At 39.8% G+C, this 17,346-nt stretch overlaps 2 protein-coding genes across 3 annotated transcripts in view; one reads left to right on the forward strand and one right to left on the reverse strand.

The window, feature by feature from the left end:
* LOC132099082 (zinc finger BED domain-containing protein 4-like) overlaps positions 1-2,223 on the reverse strand; it is a 34,290-nt gene extending 32,067 nt beyond the window's left edge. The window contains exon 1 of one of the 2 annotated variants that reach the window (XM_059505520.1): positions 2,162-2,223. The gene's annotated coding sequence lies outside the window, so the exon portion shown is untranslated. Of the gene's footprint in view, positions 1-1,910; positions 1,934-2,161 lie in introns of those variants that run through there. The other variant, XM_059505521.1, reaches the window with a different exon arrangement.
* The window catches only part of LOC132098587 (uncharacterized), a 76,938-nt gene extending 62,850 nt beyond the window's left edge, over positions 1-14,088 (forward strand). The window contains exon 4 of the mRNA XM_059504649.1: positions 13,879-14,088. Coding sequence (XP_059360632.1) covers positions 13,879-13,888 — 10 coding nt within the window. The 3' untranslated portion in view covers positions 13,889-14,088. The remainder of the gene's footprint in view (positions 1-13,878) is intronic.
* The last annotated feature ends 3,258 nt before the right edge of the window (positions 14,089-17,346 follow it).

Raw genomic sequence — 17,346 nt, forward strand, 5'->3', positions numbered from 1 at the left:
CTGACGATTTTATCAGTTAGCTATATAGCAACTTAAAGGTCACACATGACATCTCTCACTAGCGAGGTAATAACAGCGCTGTTTAGAGATGCTACAGCAGAAGAGTGTTGAGGGACTCACAGAGGTACTTTAGCTTAATTCACACAAGCTCTCTCTCTCTGTGTGTGTGTCTCTGCCGCTCTCGCTCTCTTTCTGATAACTTCATTAATAACTGTCAACAGCTCAAGCCTCCATTACCAAAATTACGTTTTGGAACTAGCAAAAGAGGCATTGGATGAGATGCGGAAGAAATAATCCTACTCACAATAGCAATTTAAGTACAAAAACCGGACGAATCCCTTCAAATATATCATCTGGTCGATGTCTTGAGGTGTGGTAACCAAAGTATAAGAGGAATACCTGACTCCAAGCCGTTGAATTATTAGAAAAATAATGCACACCCGAGGTGTAATGGCCACTCCGCTTTGTGGCCGCTTCACCACCTTAGGTGTGCATTATTTTTCTAATAATTAAATGGCCCATCGTCAATTATTCCTTACATATTATATTATAATATACAATTAAACCACACCATGCTGTTTTCATCTAGCCAGAGGAGAACCACTCCCGACTGAGCCTGGTTTCTCCCAAGATGATTTTCTCCATTTGTGTCACCAATAGAGTTTTGGTTTGCTTAGTTGGGGACACAATTTCTGGCAACATTGTTGACTTGACATCACAGAAATGGAAGTGGATGAGCTGGATGATGACATCACTGAATTCACAATGAACTGACTTTAACTGATAAACTGACTGTTTTCTATTGTCCTCTTGCAATATCAACACATTTTTCCTGTTTAACACTTTTTTTGACAATCTGTAATGTATAAAGCTCTATATAAATAACGACAACTTGATTGTCCTACATAGTAACTGTCATTTTATTTATTTATATTATATATATATATATATATATATATATATATATACAGTACAGACCAAAAGTTTGGACACACCTTCTCATTCAAAGAGTTTTCTTTATTTTCATGACTATGAAAATTGTAGAGTCACACTGAAGGCATCAAGGGCTATTTGACCAAGAAGGAGAGTGATGGGGTGCTGCGCCAGATGACCTGGCCTCCACAGTAACCGGACCTGAACCCAATCGAGATGGTTTAGGGGTGAGCTGGACCACAGACTGAAGGCAAAAGGGCCAACAAGTGCTAAGCATCTCTCGGGGAACTCCTTCAAGACTGTTGGAAGACCATTTCAGGTGACTACCTCTTGAAGCTCATCAAGAGAATGCCAAGAGTGTGCAAAGCAGTAATCAAAGCAAAAGGTGGCTACTTTGAAGAACCTAGAATATGACATATTCTCAGTTGTTTGACACTTTTTTGTTATGTATATAATTCCACATATAATTCCACATGTGTTAATTCATAGTTTTGATGCCTTCAGTGAAAATCTACAATTTTCAAAGTCATGAAAATAAAGAAAACTCTTTGAATGAGAAGGTGTGTCCAAACTTTTGGTCTGTACTGATATATATATATCGCTATAATTAACAATTAATAGTCATATAGCCCTATTCTGGTTTTCAACTATTTATAAATGAAAATAGCTAAATTAAACAAAACATTGTTGTCATCAATGCCAATATTGCCTATCACAGCCATTAATAGGAAAAACTAAATATACACTATACATGTCAAACTATGCTAAACTATTCATATTTGGTTTAAAGAATATAAATAACACTTACATTTTCTGATAGTTGTCACGATATAAGGCATAAATAAAAATATAGACACCAAGTAGCCAACTACTATAATAATTACCGTATGCCTGTTGTATGTTCATGTAGTATGAATAAGATTTTGTCTCCGAGTTGTACATAGTAAGGAAGTCGGGGTGCTGCTTGAGCTACTCACCTCAACGGTCTCGCGACCTCGAGCGACACATGCTAGCGGCTAGTGCATTAGCTCGCAGACAAAACAACAGAAAAACACGTCACGCTTCTTTAACTCGAGTTACTCGTTGTATTTTCTTATTATTGAATTTATAAAAACGACTACTGGGGATTTAAAATGCCTATGTGTAAACATTTAATTACGAAGAAAGAGCGAATTTGACTTAGTGACAACTCAATTGTGTGGTTGAGTTAGGCCACATAGGACATAACCTGATGAGGCAGAACCGGATCCAGGTCGCACAAAACAGAGAAGCTCGTCGAACTAGCCGGGCCACTTAATCTAAACCAAAATCATGCATGTGTCTTCCCGAGACAATGTAGAACACTCGAATAAAGACACAATTATAACTTACCTTCGTGTCCCGGGGTTTCAGTAGTTTCGGCTGTGAAATGGTTAAATAGAGCGTACGGTTTATCCAGTGTTGAAATCGAGTTGGTTGCTTTGTCTCCTGTGCCGTAAACAGTGCGCTGTAGTAGCGCCATCCGGTGTCAGACGGAAGAAACATGGCTCTATGGCGTCATAGAGGTTTTCAGTAGGCGGGGTTAATAAAACAAAACTACAGTCATTCAGTCCCTTTTAGCTGATAAAAGGTCATACATATGCAAAGATTCTTCACTTTGCATTATTATGCATAGACGCTCAGGGGCAGTCAGGCACCAAATGGGGTGGGGCAAAACACGCAGGCCCTTTGATGTTTAAATGTGTTTTTAGGCCAATTTAAAGCATGTGGTATTTTTCTGTATTCTTGCTGCTTAAGAGATGCCCCTAAACCAGTTTTTTTTATTTATTTGTAATTCCTATTTACAATTAAATGAAAGACATGTTTGTAGAGGTTCACGCAACAATGAAATTGTAAATGTAATTGAGATTTAGAATTTAATATAGAAATTATTATTTTTGTATTGTTGTACTCAGAATCATTAAGCTATATATATATATATATATATATATATATATATATATATATATTAGGGTTGCACGGTTTACCGGTACTACAGTAGTATCGCGATACTAAGGGTTCAAAATACTGGCGGTGCCACTGTATTTTTTAAAGGTAGTATCATCATTACGGTTCTACCATAAGTACTGTTGTATGTGGCTTGTGGGGTAGTTGCTAAAACGTTGAACACTTGTGTCGCAAATAAACAATATAGTGTCTTTTGTCTTCCTGTCGTCTTTCTGCGGTGCCCTTTAAGCACACAAAAAAACCTGTGTAGAATTCGCTCCTTATATACCATATATGGTGTTGTGTTTTTTTTTTCCCCCCGACACACATCTGATTCGGTTCATTTCATTTTAAATTGCAATGGTATGTTCCTGTGAATACAATGAAATTAAATACAACACTTGACCGCGACAGTCTCTTGAAAAAGAGCAACTCACATAGTGAAATATGGAATTACTTTGGATTTTTATCTGATGATGACGGAAAACCAAACTGCCGTGAATGTCTACAGAGAACACATGCACTTTGGCAGAATTCAATTCAAATAGTCATCAACAGCCATTAGTTCTGTAAAATTGGGCATCAGAAATGACAAATTTGTTTTTAAGGGAGAAAAAAAGAAATGTGGAGACAATGTCTACCTTCGGACACATCCCACATCTTTTGCAGAGTACACAAAGGTTAGTGTAACTTATTTACCTTAAATAATTTATCTTCATTTTTGACGATGTCCTGTTTAACATTACAGTAAGGTGTTGCATATTATTCAAGCTATCTAGAGACAGGGACTGAAAATATTAGCAAAAAATAAAATTAGCAGTTTAAACACTGCATTTTTAAATAATAACTTTCTATATAGTATGTATATAATTTTGTTGCTCTTTTGTCCACCTTCTGGATGAATGGTTTTCATTCTTTGCAACAATCTTTGTTATATTCATTAACATGACTACATCTGCAGTCTGTTCTCGTCAGCCCTTTATTCGTTTATAAAGTTAAAATCAGCTTGTTTAGTTCCTAAAAAATTATTTGTGTATTGAACGAATCGGGTGAGTAAATTTTTAAATGAGCCATTCACGAAGTTTCCTGTGAGTAATCACTGAAGTGACCAGACGTTTCTTTTGAATGGCTCTGTCAATAAATCATTTAGAAAGACTGCCACCTACTGGATGTAGTAGTTTCCCATTTAATGGTAGTACATAAAATATTTTTTTTCAGCATTTCATTTATATTTAATGTATTTGGCATTTCATATTGAAAACTTCATATATAAAATACATACTCATTATTTATGCAGTTGTAATTGCAGAGTCACTTAAAGTGCAGCTTCTGTGCCAATTCTGGAATACTAAAATGTATTTTGCTAACACTGATTTCATTTGATTAATAAAAAAAAGTATCACACTGTTTTTATTTTATTGAAAGTACAGTACTAACATACAACATAAATGTAAACATTTTCTGTATTCTATTGTATTGAAAAAATATGAAATGGGCAGTTTAATATATAAATTATTTTTTATATTAAAAATTTTACAGAATTCAGAACCATACTGCCCTAACTGGTGCCCAAAGCCACACAGTTAACCCTGCCACCAGCAAGACGCAGCCCACAATCAACAGCCTCTTTGAGAAATCCAAGAAATTAAATTCTTAATACAGTGTTAATGCTTAGTACATTGAGAAGAGTTTCAATTTGCATGACTTCATTACTGTACAGATGGAGTACATGCATAACACATTTTAATTAGTTGCTTCATGACTGTTCTTGAGTTTTTCAAAGAGCCAGTTATTCAATCTGATTAAAAAAAGATTCTGAGGACAATTTGGTCTGTTTTCATTTATATCTTAGTATTTCTGACATTTTGCTTCATTTTGTAGATATGAATTTTGAATTAATAAAATATATATATATATATATATATATATATATATATATGTGTGTGTGTGTGTGTGTGTGTGTGTGTGTGTGTGTGTGTGTGTGTGTGTGTGTGTGTGTGTGCGTGCATGCGCAAAAACATTTTTCTTTAAGAAATATCATTGTCATAACAATAACATTGTCTAACCCGTGGGCCGCATGCGGCCTGTCACGAATTCAAATGCATCCCACCATGCTGAACACAATAAAAAAAAAAAAAAAAAACTTTTAGTTTTACAATTAATTTTATTTTTTACATTAATTAAAAAAATGTAGACTACTAAAGAAATATAAGCTATAGCAGGGGTTTTCAAAGTCTAAGACAGAGGGCCTCCCTTTTGACACAGCTTACCCAATGGCGCCCCCCCCCCTCACTTTTATTATTATTTGTATTAACATGAAAAGTGCAGTTATTTTTTGAGTAATAACAAGTAGGTTAATATGACGATTTTACAACTAAAAATACTGAAACAAAAACAATGATGGATATTTTTTAAGCAATTTAAAATTGCAAGAACTGTCCACCCTAGTCAAAACAGTCAGATGTCCTGTAACAGAGCGTGTGGAAAGAACTTTAAACAACGCCAAAATTTAAACATCTCTACCCTTTGTGTAAGTTCAGGATATTCATTTTGAATAGAGAGCCAGAAATGTCCAATCGAAGAGAGTGTAATCACATTTGCTCCAGTTCATGATTACTAGTCAGATCAATCAAAGCCTCTTCGTCTTGTATAGACAGTGCGTCACTTTCTGCTGGCTGGAATTTGAATTGATCGTGAATCCACTCGTCCTGGATTGTCTTGTTGGAAAAATAGTGTGTGAATTGCTGACACAGACCCCTTAGGTGTTCAGCGACCAAAAGCTGAATAGAAACCACTGTCGGCCCTGCCTCTTGCATGAAGTCAGCCAGCGTAGGAAACATGTCCAAGCATCCTTTCTCCACACGAGTGGCCCATAGATCCGGCTTTCTCCGGAACGAGGACACTTGCTCAAATGCCAAAAACACATTGTCGCTGCCCTGCAACAATGTATTAAGCATGTTGAGGCATTCAAATATGTCAGATAAATAAGCCAACCTTGCGATCCAACTTGAATCACTCATGTGCTGCTTCAGTGGTGACTGAACATTTGACAGAAAAAGTAGTACTTCCTCACACAAATCAAAAAGTCGTGATAGAACTTTGCCCCGAGACAGCCATCGGACTTCGGTGTGCAGAAGCAGCTGTTTGTAATGCGCACCCAATTCATTGCATAAAACATGGAAAAGACGAGCATTTAGAGGTCGTGCTTTTATCAGGTTGACAATTTTCACAGCTTCATCGAGGACACTCCGAAGATCATTTGGCATCTTCTTGGCAGCTAAGGCTTGTCTATGGTTTGTGCAGTGGGTCCACACGGCTCTCAGAGCTACCTCTTTAACCCTCGATATGAGACCACTGTGGCGGCCTGTCATTGATTTTGCCCCATCACTGCATATGCCACAGCAGCGTTCCCAGTCTATATCGTTCTTTCTCACAAATTCGTTTAATTTGTTGAAAATGTGCTCACCTGTTGTGTTGGTGGGCAAAGGATTACTAAATAGAAACTCTTCTTGAATGTCCATGTTTTTCACGTACCGCACATATGTTAACAGCTGAGCGCAGCTGGCCACATCGGTGGATTCGTCGATCTGGAGTGCAAAAAATGGGCTGTTTCTGACACTGTCTAACACTTGCTCCATGTCTGAGATGCGCCGACTTATTGTGTTGTCAGAGAGTGGAACAGAATCAAGCTTAGAATCCGCTGCCTATCCTAGCATCACGGAACACAGGTCTTTTGCTGCCGGCAGAATTAACGTCTCTCCAGTCGTATGTGCTTTGCCTGCCTTGGCAATACGCAATGAAACGCGATATGAAGCTTCAGTGGCCTTTCCATTTAATTTGACAAAATCTTCCACAATTTTTTTCTGACCTTGAAAGGTTTGAAGTTTTCTCTGGAAAAATTCTGGAGGTTTTCCTGCCACCTCAACATGCTTGGTTTCAAGATGTCGCCGAAGTTTTGTGGGTCTCATGCTGTCATTTGCCAAAATATCTTGACAAACCGCACATAAAGGTCATGGTTCGTCAGCTGGTCCTGTCCACGTAAATCCTAAACTCAAGTACTGATCATCATATCGTCGTCTTTTGGGTTTAAGCCCTGAAGTTGAAGGCTTTGAATCGGGGGGTCTCAGAAACCGCTCCATAGTATTAATAGGCACATACCTGTATTGGCGGGCTTACCAAACATCAGCAAATTCATGGCTACGGCCTTCTGGGTGAAAAATGTTTCTCATATTTTTTATTTTTTATTTTTTAGTATTGTTTAAGTAAAAACATTCAAATATAATAAAAAATACTTATAATAATTTAACTCAATTATATTTTACATTTATTATCATTTTTCCCCGCGCCTCCCCTGACATGCTCTGGGCCCCCCTGGGGAGGCGCGCCCCACACTTTGAAAACCCCTGAGCTATAGCCTAATGTTTTTATGTTTAATTATTTTGTTTTTCATAAATTATTTTCAGACATTACATATCATTATGAACACATAGGCTACAAGCGCGCACTTTGGCAGAATTCAATTCAAATAGTCATCAACAGCCATTAGTTCTGTAAAATTGGGCATCAGAAATTACAAATTTGTTTTTAAGGGAGAAAAAAAGAAATGTGGAGAATGCCAGCGAATGAACCCAAAAGAATAGTCGCAGTATCAGTGAAGGAGGATTTTCGGTTCGCCCCGCAACTCACTTGAAGAAGTTCAAGCAAATGGAAACACCATATACTACGCAGCAATCATCCTTAATTGAAGAACTGTGGCAAAACTATAAAATTTGAAATTGCTTTCCATATTTGGATCAACTAAGGCTACATTTGTACATTTGTTGACATTTTCTGCAATGTCGCGTGTAAAGTCATGCTCCCGTGCGCGTCTTAGTATCTTAAGCCTCTGTTATACTTTTCGCGAGTCCGCTATGGACCGCTAGGTAGGCGTGACGTAAATATCGCCATCGGAGAGCATGTGCCGAGGCTCTGAGCAGACGACCGCGAGACTTGCACTTGGACCATAAAATGCGGCCTGGTGGAAAAAAGGGTTGAGAGAACTGTGTGGCTGGGATTGGGCAGAAGGCAACACTGGGGTGTGACTGAGGTGGTGATGGAAGGAAGTTGCGTGGATTCAGGAAGTGATCCGGAGACGGATGGAATGGATGGCTGGGAATTAGAAAGTACTGGAAATAGTAATTGGACCATAGCTGAAAATCGTAAAAGGAAAAAAATGAGGGATCAAACATCTGGATCAGATAGTGAAAGAGAAAGAGAAAGGAAACAGGTTACTAGACCGAAAGAGGAATACAAGGTAATGATTAAATTTTTGGCGGAATCGGCTAATGTGTTAAATCCAATTAAAATAACTAAAGCTTTGAAAGAAGCGGTTGGCAAGATCGATAGTGCAAAGAGGATGAGAGATGGCAGATTACTGTGGTTGTGTCATGATAAGAAGCAGCAAAAAGCTGCAGTAGGACTAAAATCTTTGCTGGGCATAAAAGTATCGTGTACAATGATGGAGGAACGGAAATGGGTAAAAGGAGTGATAACAGGGATTTCAACTGATGTTTCAGTTGAGTCTATCAAACGGAATCTATCATGGACAGAAGGTAGGACAGTAGTAGTTGATGTGAAGAGACTTAAATATGTCAAAAATGAACAAAAGGTAGATAGTCTCTCGGTAATGATTCATTTTAATGCGGAAAAATTACCTGAGAAAGGTAATGGAGTTACGTGGTATGACCGTACATTCCTCCACCTATAAGATGCTTTAAGTGTCAGAAGTTTGGTCACGTAGCTGCAGTGTGCAATGGAAAACAACGTTTTGCTAGATGTGGAGGAGAGCACGAGTACGGAAAGTGTGGGCATGCAGTAGACCCAAAATGTTGTAATTGTGGAGAAAACCATAGTGCGGGTTATGGAGGATGTAAAGTTGGAAATGATGTGTCACTGCGAGACTGGGACTCAGTTGCAGGTGCTCAAAAGGTCAGTATATTAGACAGGCTTGAATTTCAAATGAGAAAAGAAAAAATAAACAAACAAAAAACTATCCAGGTACAGGGCAGTCTGGAGCAGATCCAAAAGAACCTCCTGGACGAATTCCACTTGGAAAATCCACTAATGCAATGCCCAGATAAACTGACAGGGGGGCGGGGGCGCTGTTGAGGCAGGAACTGGTGGCGCGCTGCGGCGAGGTGAAGAAGAGGAGTGACAGCGATCGGTGATCGCGAGCACAGGAGGGCTGAAGAGTAGCGCTGCCTGAAAGCAGGAGGAAGAATGAGAAAACAAAACTAAAAGATGAAAAACAAAACGGGCACGATCTCTGTGCTGGCCAAAAGAGAGATGTGGACAGAGCTAAAACATAAACGAGTACAGCACGACGATCTGACAACAGACAGCACACATGAGGAGACTAAATAGAGAAGGAGTGATTAACATGATGCAGCAGGCGATGGTGACCAATAACAAGATAATAATGAAACAAGAGGGTGGAGACCGGCACCACGGTGACACAGAAGCACATGGTAAGTTTAAACAACCACACACACTATAGGGAAAAACAGACAGATCAGCGGAGAGCTTGTTCCAGAACCTGGTTTGCCCACTCAGACTGCCCTTGGTCTGAGGGTGAAAACCTGACGACAGACTCGACAGGCCCCCATCTGTCGACAGAACTCCTTCCAGAACCGGGAGACAAACTGTGGCCCCCTCTCAGAAACCACATCCACCAGAAGGCCATGAATCCCTCAATGGTCAAGGGGTATGTGTGACCAGGTGCGGGAGGGGATGGGTAAGCAGACCAACAGGAGGCTGATTAGAACTCTTGTTCTGGGCACAAACTGGGCAGGCAAACACAAACTGCCTGACCTCCTGGGCCATGGATGGCCACCAGAATCGCTGGCGGATGGCAGCCAGAGATCTCCGAACCCCAGGATGACAGACTAACTTGGATGAATGCCCCCACTGGAGGACTTCAGGGCGCAGCACAGCCGGCACAAAAAGTCTACCCTCTGGGCACCCCCTTGGCACCTCTCTCTCTCGTATGGCCTCCAGCACTCTCCTCTCCACATCCCAGGAGAGGGACCCCACCACAATTACTGTAGGGATAATGGTTTCAGTTTATGCACCTGTTCTCTTAGTATCCATGTAAAGACGGGAGAGGGCATCGGGCTTTACATTTTTGTAGCCTGGGCGATACGAGAGAGAGAAGTTGAACCGGCCAAAGAAGAGTGCCCATCGGGCCTGGCGTGAACTCACCCTCTTGGCCGAACGGACGTATTCCAAATTCTTATGGTCCGTCCAAACCAAGAAGGGCTGCGCTGACCCCTCGAACCAGTGACGCCACTCACCCAAGGCCAGCCTGACCGCCAACAGCTCCCGGTTCCCTATGTCATAATTCCGTTCTGCTGGGCTCAGGCGGTGAGAGTAGTAGGCACAGGGATGTACCTTCCCATCTCATGAATCCATTTACAATAATCTAACCTTGAGGTTATAAATGCATGGATTAACATTTCTGCATTTGACATTGAGAGCATAGGACATAATTTAGATATATTTTTGAGATGGAAAAATGCAGTTTTACAAATGCTAGAAACGTGGCTTTCTAAGGAAAGATTGCGATCAAATAGCACACCAAGGTTCCTAACTGATGACGAAGAATTGACAGAGCAACCATCAAGTCTTAGACAGTGTTCTAGGTTATTACAAGCGGAGTTTTTAGGTCCTATAATTAACACCTCTGTTTTTTCAGAATTTAGCAGTAAGAAATTACTCGTCATCCAGTTTTTTATATCGACAATGCATTCCATTAGTTTTTCAAATTGGTGTGTTTCACCGGGCCGCGAAGAAATATAGAGCTGAGTATCATCAGCATAACAGTGAAAGCTAACACCATGTTTCCTGATGATATCTCCCAAGGGTAACATATAAAGCGTGAAGAGTAGCGGCCCTAGTACTGAGTCTTGAGGTACTCCATACTGCACTTGTGATCGATATGATACATCTTCATTCACTGCTACGAACTGATGGCGGTCATATAAGTACGATTTAAACCATGCTAATGCACTTACTTCCACTGGTGCCAACAAATTGTTCAAGTCTATGCAAAAGAATGTTGTGGTCAATTGTGTCAAACGCAGCACTAAGATCCAATAAAACTAATAGAGAGATACACCCTCGATCAGATGATAAGAGCAGATCATTTGTAACTCTAAGGAGAGCAGTCTCAGTACTATGATACGGTCTAAATCCTGACTGGAAATCCTCACATATACCATTTTTCTCTAAGAAGGAATATAATTGTGAGGATACCACCTTTTCTAGTATCTTGGACAGAAAAGGTAGATTCGAGATTGGTCTATAATTAACTAGTTCTTTGCGGTCAAGTTGTGGTTTTTTGATGAGAGGCTTAATAACAGCCAGTTTGAAGGTTTTGGGGACATATCCTAATGACAATGAGGAATTAATAATAGTCAGAAGAGGATCTATGACTTCTGGAAGCACCTCTTTTAGGAGCTTAGATAGTATAGGGTCTAACATACATGTTGTTGGTTTAGATGATTTAACAAGTTTATACAATTCTTCCACTCCTATAGTAGAGAATGAGTGGAACTGTTCCTCAAGGGGTCTATAGTGCACTGTCTGATGCGATACTGTAGCTGACGGCTGAATGGTTGCAATTTTATCTCTAATAGTATCGATTTTAGAAGTAAAGTAGTTCATAAAGTCATTACTGCTGTGGTGTTGGGAAATGTCAACACTTGTTGAGGCTTTATTTTTCATTAATTTAGCCACTGTATTGAATAAATACCTGGGGTTATGTTTGTTTTCTTCTTAAAGAGAAGAAAAGTAATCGGATCTATTAGTTTTTAATGCTTTTCTGTAGGATATGTTACTTTCCCGCCAAGCAATACTAAATACATCTAGTTTTATTTACCTCCAGTTGCGCTCCATTTTTCGGGCTGCTCTCTTTAGGGTGCGAGTATGCTCATTATACCATGGTGTCAAACTGTTTTCCTTAACCTTCCTTAAGCGTAAAGGAGCAACTGTATTTAAAGTGCTTGAAAAGAGAGAGTCCATAGTTTCTGTTACATCATCAAGTTGTTCTGAGGTTTTGGATATTCTAAGGAATTTGGATACATTAGGAAGATAACTTAAAAAGCAGTCTTTTGTGGTAGAAGTGATGGTTCTTCCATACTTGTAACAAGAAGTAGAGTTTACAATTTTGGCATGAAGTTTGCACAAAACTAAATAATGATCTGAGATATCATCACTTGGCTGCATAATTTAAACACTATCAACATCAATTCCATGTGACAGTATCAAATCTAGAGTATGATTTCGACAAGGAGTAGGTCCTGAAACGTGTTGTCTAACCCCAATAAAGTTCAGAATGTCTATAAATGCTGATCCCAATGCATCTTTTTCATTATCAACATGGATATTAAAATCACCAACTATTAAAACTTTATCTGCAGCCAGAACTAACTCGGATGTAAAATCACCAAACTCTTTAATAAAGTCTGTATGGTGCCCTGGTGGCCTGTATACAGTATCCAGTACAAACATAACAGGGGATTTATCATTAACATTTGTTTCTTTGTATAATGTTATATGAAGTACCATTACTTAAAACGAGTTATACTTGTAGCCTGCCCTCTGAGAAATCCTGAAAACGTTGTTATAAATTGAAGCAATACCTTCACCTTTGCCTTTTAGACGTGGCTCATGTTTATAACAGTTATCTTGGGGGGTGGACTCATTTAAAATAATGTAATCATCAGGTTTTAGCCAGGTTTCTGTCAAACAGAGTACATCTATATTATGATCAGTGATCATATTATTTACAAAAAGTGTTTTCGTAGAAAGGGATCTGATATTCAATAAGCCAAGCTTTATCATTTGTTTATCCATATTGCTTCTGTTTTTTATTTGTTGAACCTCAATTAAATTGTTAATCTTAATTTGGTTTGGACGTTTTTTGTATTTTCTAGTTCGGGGAACAGACACAGTCTCTATAGTGTGATATCTAGGTGAAAGAGTCTCTATGTGCTGAGAATTAACTGACCTCTGTGACGGGAGGCAGCTAGCAGACGGTCGGTTTAGCCAGTCTGTCTGCTTCCTGACCTGAAGCAGATTGATAATACCTAGAATATCAAAATCTGTGACGGTGGGGTGGAGGAAAGGCTGGAAACAAACGCGAGTTTAACAGTTTTAATGAAAATGAATAAACAAATAAACACAAGACAACAATGAGGCTGAGAAGACGATACTCCAAGATGGTAGTGAGGAGGTGAGGAATCCGGATGATGGCGGTGAGAAGGTGAGGAATCCGGATGATGACGGTGAGAAGGCAGCAGGAGAGGATGGCACAGGAACTGCGGGGAATAGAGCCGAAGGTAAGTGTTTGTAGCTGAGTGGAAGTGCGTAGAGTGGATGAGGTTCTGGGAAAACACAGACATCCAACTCAGACAACACTGAAGCCGACAAACAGGGTACACGACATTAAACAACGATCTCACAAACACAAGACATGAGACAAGCCAAAATATAGGAGATGAGTAATGAGTGACAGCTGTTGCTGATGACAATTAACGGAGATGCCCACAAACTAATCAGTGCAGACGCGAAACACACAGACTTCACCACAAAGTGCAAACACCCAGAGATCACAGTTTACCAACCGTGACAAAATCAACTGCGGTCGGCAGATCCTTTTCCTATTTGGCGCCTAAACTCTGGAATAACCGACCTAACATTGTTCAGGAGGCAGACACACTCTTGCAGTTTAAATCTAGATTAAAGCCCCATCTCTTTAACCTGGCTTACACATAACATACTAATATGCTTTAATATCCAAATCGGTTAAAGGATTTTTTAGGCTGCATTAATTAGGTAAACTGGAACCGGGAACACTTCCCATACCATCCGATGTACTTGCTACATCATTAGAAGAATGGCATCTACGCAAATATTAGTCTGTTTCTCTCTTATTCCGAGGTCACCGTAACCACCAGATCCAGTCTTTATCCAGATCAGGGGATCACTGCAGTCACCCGGATCCAGTACGTATCCAGACCAGATGATGGATCAGCACCTAGAAAGGACCTCTACATCCCTGAAAGAAAGCGGAGACCAGGACAACTAGAGCCCCAGATACAGATCCCCTGTCTCAGATGACCACCAGGACAAGTACACAGGAAACAGATGATTCTTCTGCACAATCTGACTTTGCTGCAGCCTGGAATTGAACTACTGGTTTCGTCTGGTCAGTGGAGAACTGGCCCCCCAACTGAGCCTGGTTTCTCCCAAGGTTTTTTTCTCCATTCTGTTACCGATGGAGTTTCGGTTCCTTGCCGCTGTCGCCTCTGGCTTGCTTAGTTGGGGTCACTTCATCTACAGCGATATCGACTTGATTGCAAATAAATGCACAGACACTATTTAACTGAACAGAGATGACATCACTGAATTCAATGATGAACTGCCTTTAACTATCATTTTGCATTATTGACACACTGTTTTCCTAATGAATGTTGTTCAGTTGCTTTGACGCAATGTATTTTGTTTAAAGCGCTATATAAATAAAGGTGACTTGACTTGACATTAGGGATGTATGGGGAATGATTAGAAAAATGGGAGGGATACATCATTTTAACAGGATACCATTTTTAATAAGTAGAAATAGACAAATTATTAGTAATAAAGAAAAGGCAGAGGTTTTGGCTGAGGCATTTGTAAAGGTGCATAGTAATGATAACATTTTAGATGAAATGAGGGAAAAAAGAGAACAAAAGTTAAGTGATAATCCAGATGTGTTAAATCAAAAAGTTTTCTCAGAAAATCCAATGGATGCCTTATTTACATTGAATGAACTAAAACAGGCACTAAAAGGGGTAAGACATACTTCTCCAGGGAAAGATGAAGTGGTTTATGATAAGATCAAGCATCTGTCAGATAAAGCTTTAGATGTAATCTTAAAACTTTACAATTAAGTATGGAAATCAGGAAAACTCTCATATTCGTGGAAACAAGGCATTATAGTACCTATTGCAAAACCTGGGAAAGACCACTCAATTCCGATGAACTATAGAGACCTATTGCTTTAACATCAAACATATGCAAAGTAATGAAAAGAATGGTTACTTCACGAGTATTATTTTATTTGGAAACCAAAAATTTGTTATATCCATATCAAGAGTGGATTCAGAAAGGGACGTAGTACACTAGATGCAATTGTATGCTTGGAGAATGAAATAAGGAAAGCTTTAATGAAAAAAGAAGCGGTAATAGGAGTTTTTTTTTTTTGACATCGAGAAAGCGTATGATATGGTGTGGAAGGAAGGACTGTTAATTAAATTAGATAGAATGGGCATTAAGGGGAGGTTATATAACTGGATTATGGATTTCTTGCAAGAACGAACAATACAAGTGAGAGTAGGTACTAAATACTCTGATATTTACCAAGTAGATAATGGAACCCCTCAAGGAAGTGTTTGTAGTCCCATACTTTTTAATATAGTGATAAATGATATTTTGGGGGAAATTGAATTAGGAATAGAAAAAGCACTATATGCGGATGATGGCTTTGTGGAAAAAAGGGAAGAACCTGCAGTATGTAGGGCAGAAAATGCAGGAGGCTATAGATGTTGTTGGAAATTGGGCTAATCAATGGGATTTTTGTTTTTCAGTCGCAAAAACCCAGGTAATATGTTTTTCAAAGAAGAAGAAAACACCTGAAGTTAAGCTAAAACTGTATAATCAAACATTAGAGCAAGTATCACTAATAAGGTATCTGGGAGTATGGATGGATTCTAAATTAACATTTGGGTCACATATTCAGAAGTTAGTAGATAAATGTAAGAAAGGAGTCAATGTGCTGAGGTGCTTGGCAGGAGTGGATTGGGGAGCTACTAGACATTCTCTTAGAAGGGTATACAATGCATTAGTTAGATCAGCAATTGATTATTGTAGAATAGTATATTGATCAGCATCAACATTATAATTAAATAGGATAAAAGTGATTCAAAACCAAGCCCTTAGAATATGTTGTGGAGCATTTAGATCCTCTCCTGAGACAGCGTTGCAGGTAGAAATGGGTGAAACACCACTAGACATTCGTGAAATTCAACTTAAAATGGTATATTGGACTGGTATTAAAGGTCATTTTACAAATCATCCAGGAAAGAAAATATTGGAGAGGTGCTGGGAGTATAAGCAGATATATTTGAATAGCTTTGGCTGGACAGTAGGCAAGCAGGCTCAACAAATAGGTATCAGTAATATTGATGTTAGTCCCACAGTAGCTCTGCTAGTATATCCACCTTGGCTTTTCTCTATGCCAACAGTTGATTTGCAAATATTTAATTTAATAAATGAAAACCAGAAATATGTTCCAAAAGAGACTTCAGGGCCATGGTATACATCAGTACCATGGTAACAGTATTTTGAAAAAACTTCCTCAGCTGTGACGTGGTTGTTTAGTTTAAGTCATGTAAATCAGCATGGTATGATTTTTGTGGAATGCATCCACACCTTTTCCAAATTCCAAAAAACGTACTCGGTTACTAAACGTAACCTCGGTTCTCTCTAGAAGAGCGAACGAGTACTGCGTCTTAGCTAAGACGCTACGGGAAAAGTCTCTTTTCACGAAATACTGAAGCAAAAAATTATCCTTAATTTTGTATTTTTGTAAAGCGCATTTGCAGCAGTACACAGCCATAGGCGAGACGGCTCGTTCGCTCATTGGCTTGTTCTGCGGCAACTGCACAGCCTATCGAGCGCGGGCTGATGCAACATCAGACCAATAAGGGCGCTTCGCGCCCTTCTTGCCACTTCCCGCCGAAACGGGTGTGGCCCAACCTATAAAAGGAGCTCGAAAAGGCTGACTCACCTGATTTATTTCATCGCCGAAGCGAACCAGAGTGAATCGTGCGCACGGCAGAGAACGCAGTACTCGTTCGCTCTTCTAGAGAGAACCGAGGTTACGTTTAGTAACCGAGTACGTTCTCTTACGAGAGCTCTCTCGTACTGCATCTTAGCTAAGACGCTACGGGAACCCAATGTAAAACGCCGTGCGCGCAGGGATCACACACCAATAAACCTGAAGCAACGCCCAGGATTTACAGTGCACAGTCACCTGAGGGACTCACAGAGAGTCCAGGACAGAAAAGGGAAAAAGCCCTCCGTCCCATATCTAGCAGCATCCGTAGATGCGGCAATATGACGTCACACAGCCGAGGCAAGGCCTGACCAATGCGGCAATGCGGGTCTTACGCAATACTGCCCATATAACAGTCGGCAGCGCATAGCGCTCGTGAACTCAGAATTCCCCTCAGGGCCCTGATTCGCCTATACCGACAGCAGCCTTGCTTGCAAGGCGGGAACCTCCAGGTTATAGAACCTGATAAATGTAGACGGCGAGGCCCAACCTGCCGCCATACATATATCCTGCAAGGAGATCCCAGTAGA

This window comes from Carassius carassius, chromosome 22, assembly GCF_963082965.1.
Source record: "Carassius carassius chromosome 22, fCarCar2.1, whole genome shotgun sequence".
Taxonomy (NCBI): Eukaryota; Metazoa; Chordata; class Actinopteri; order Cypriniformes; family Cyprinidae; genus Carassius; species Carassius carassius.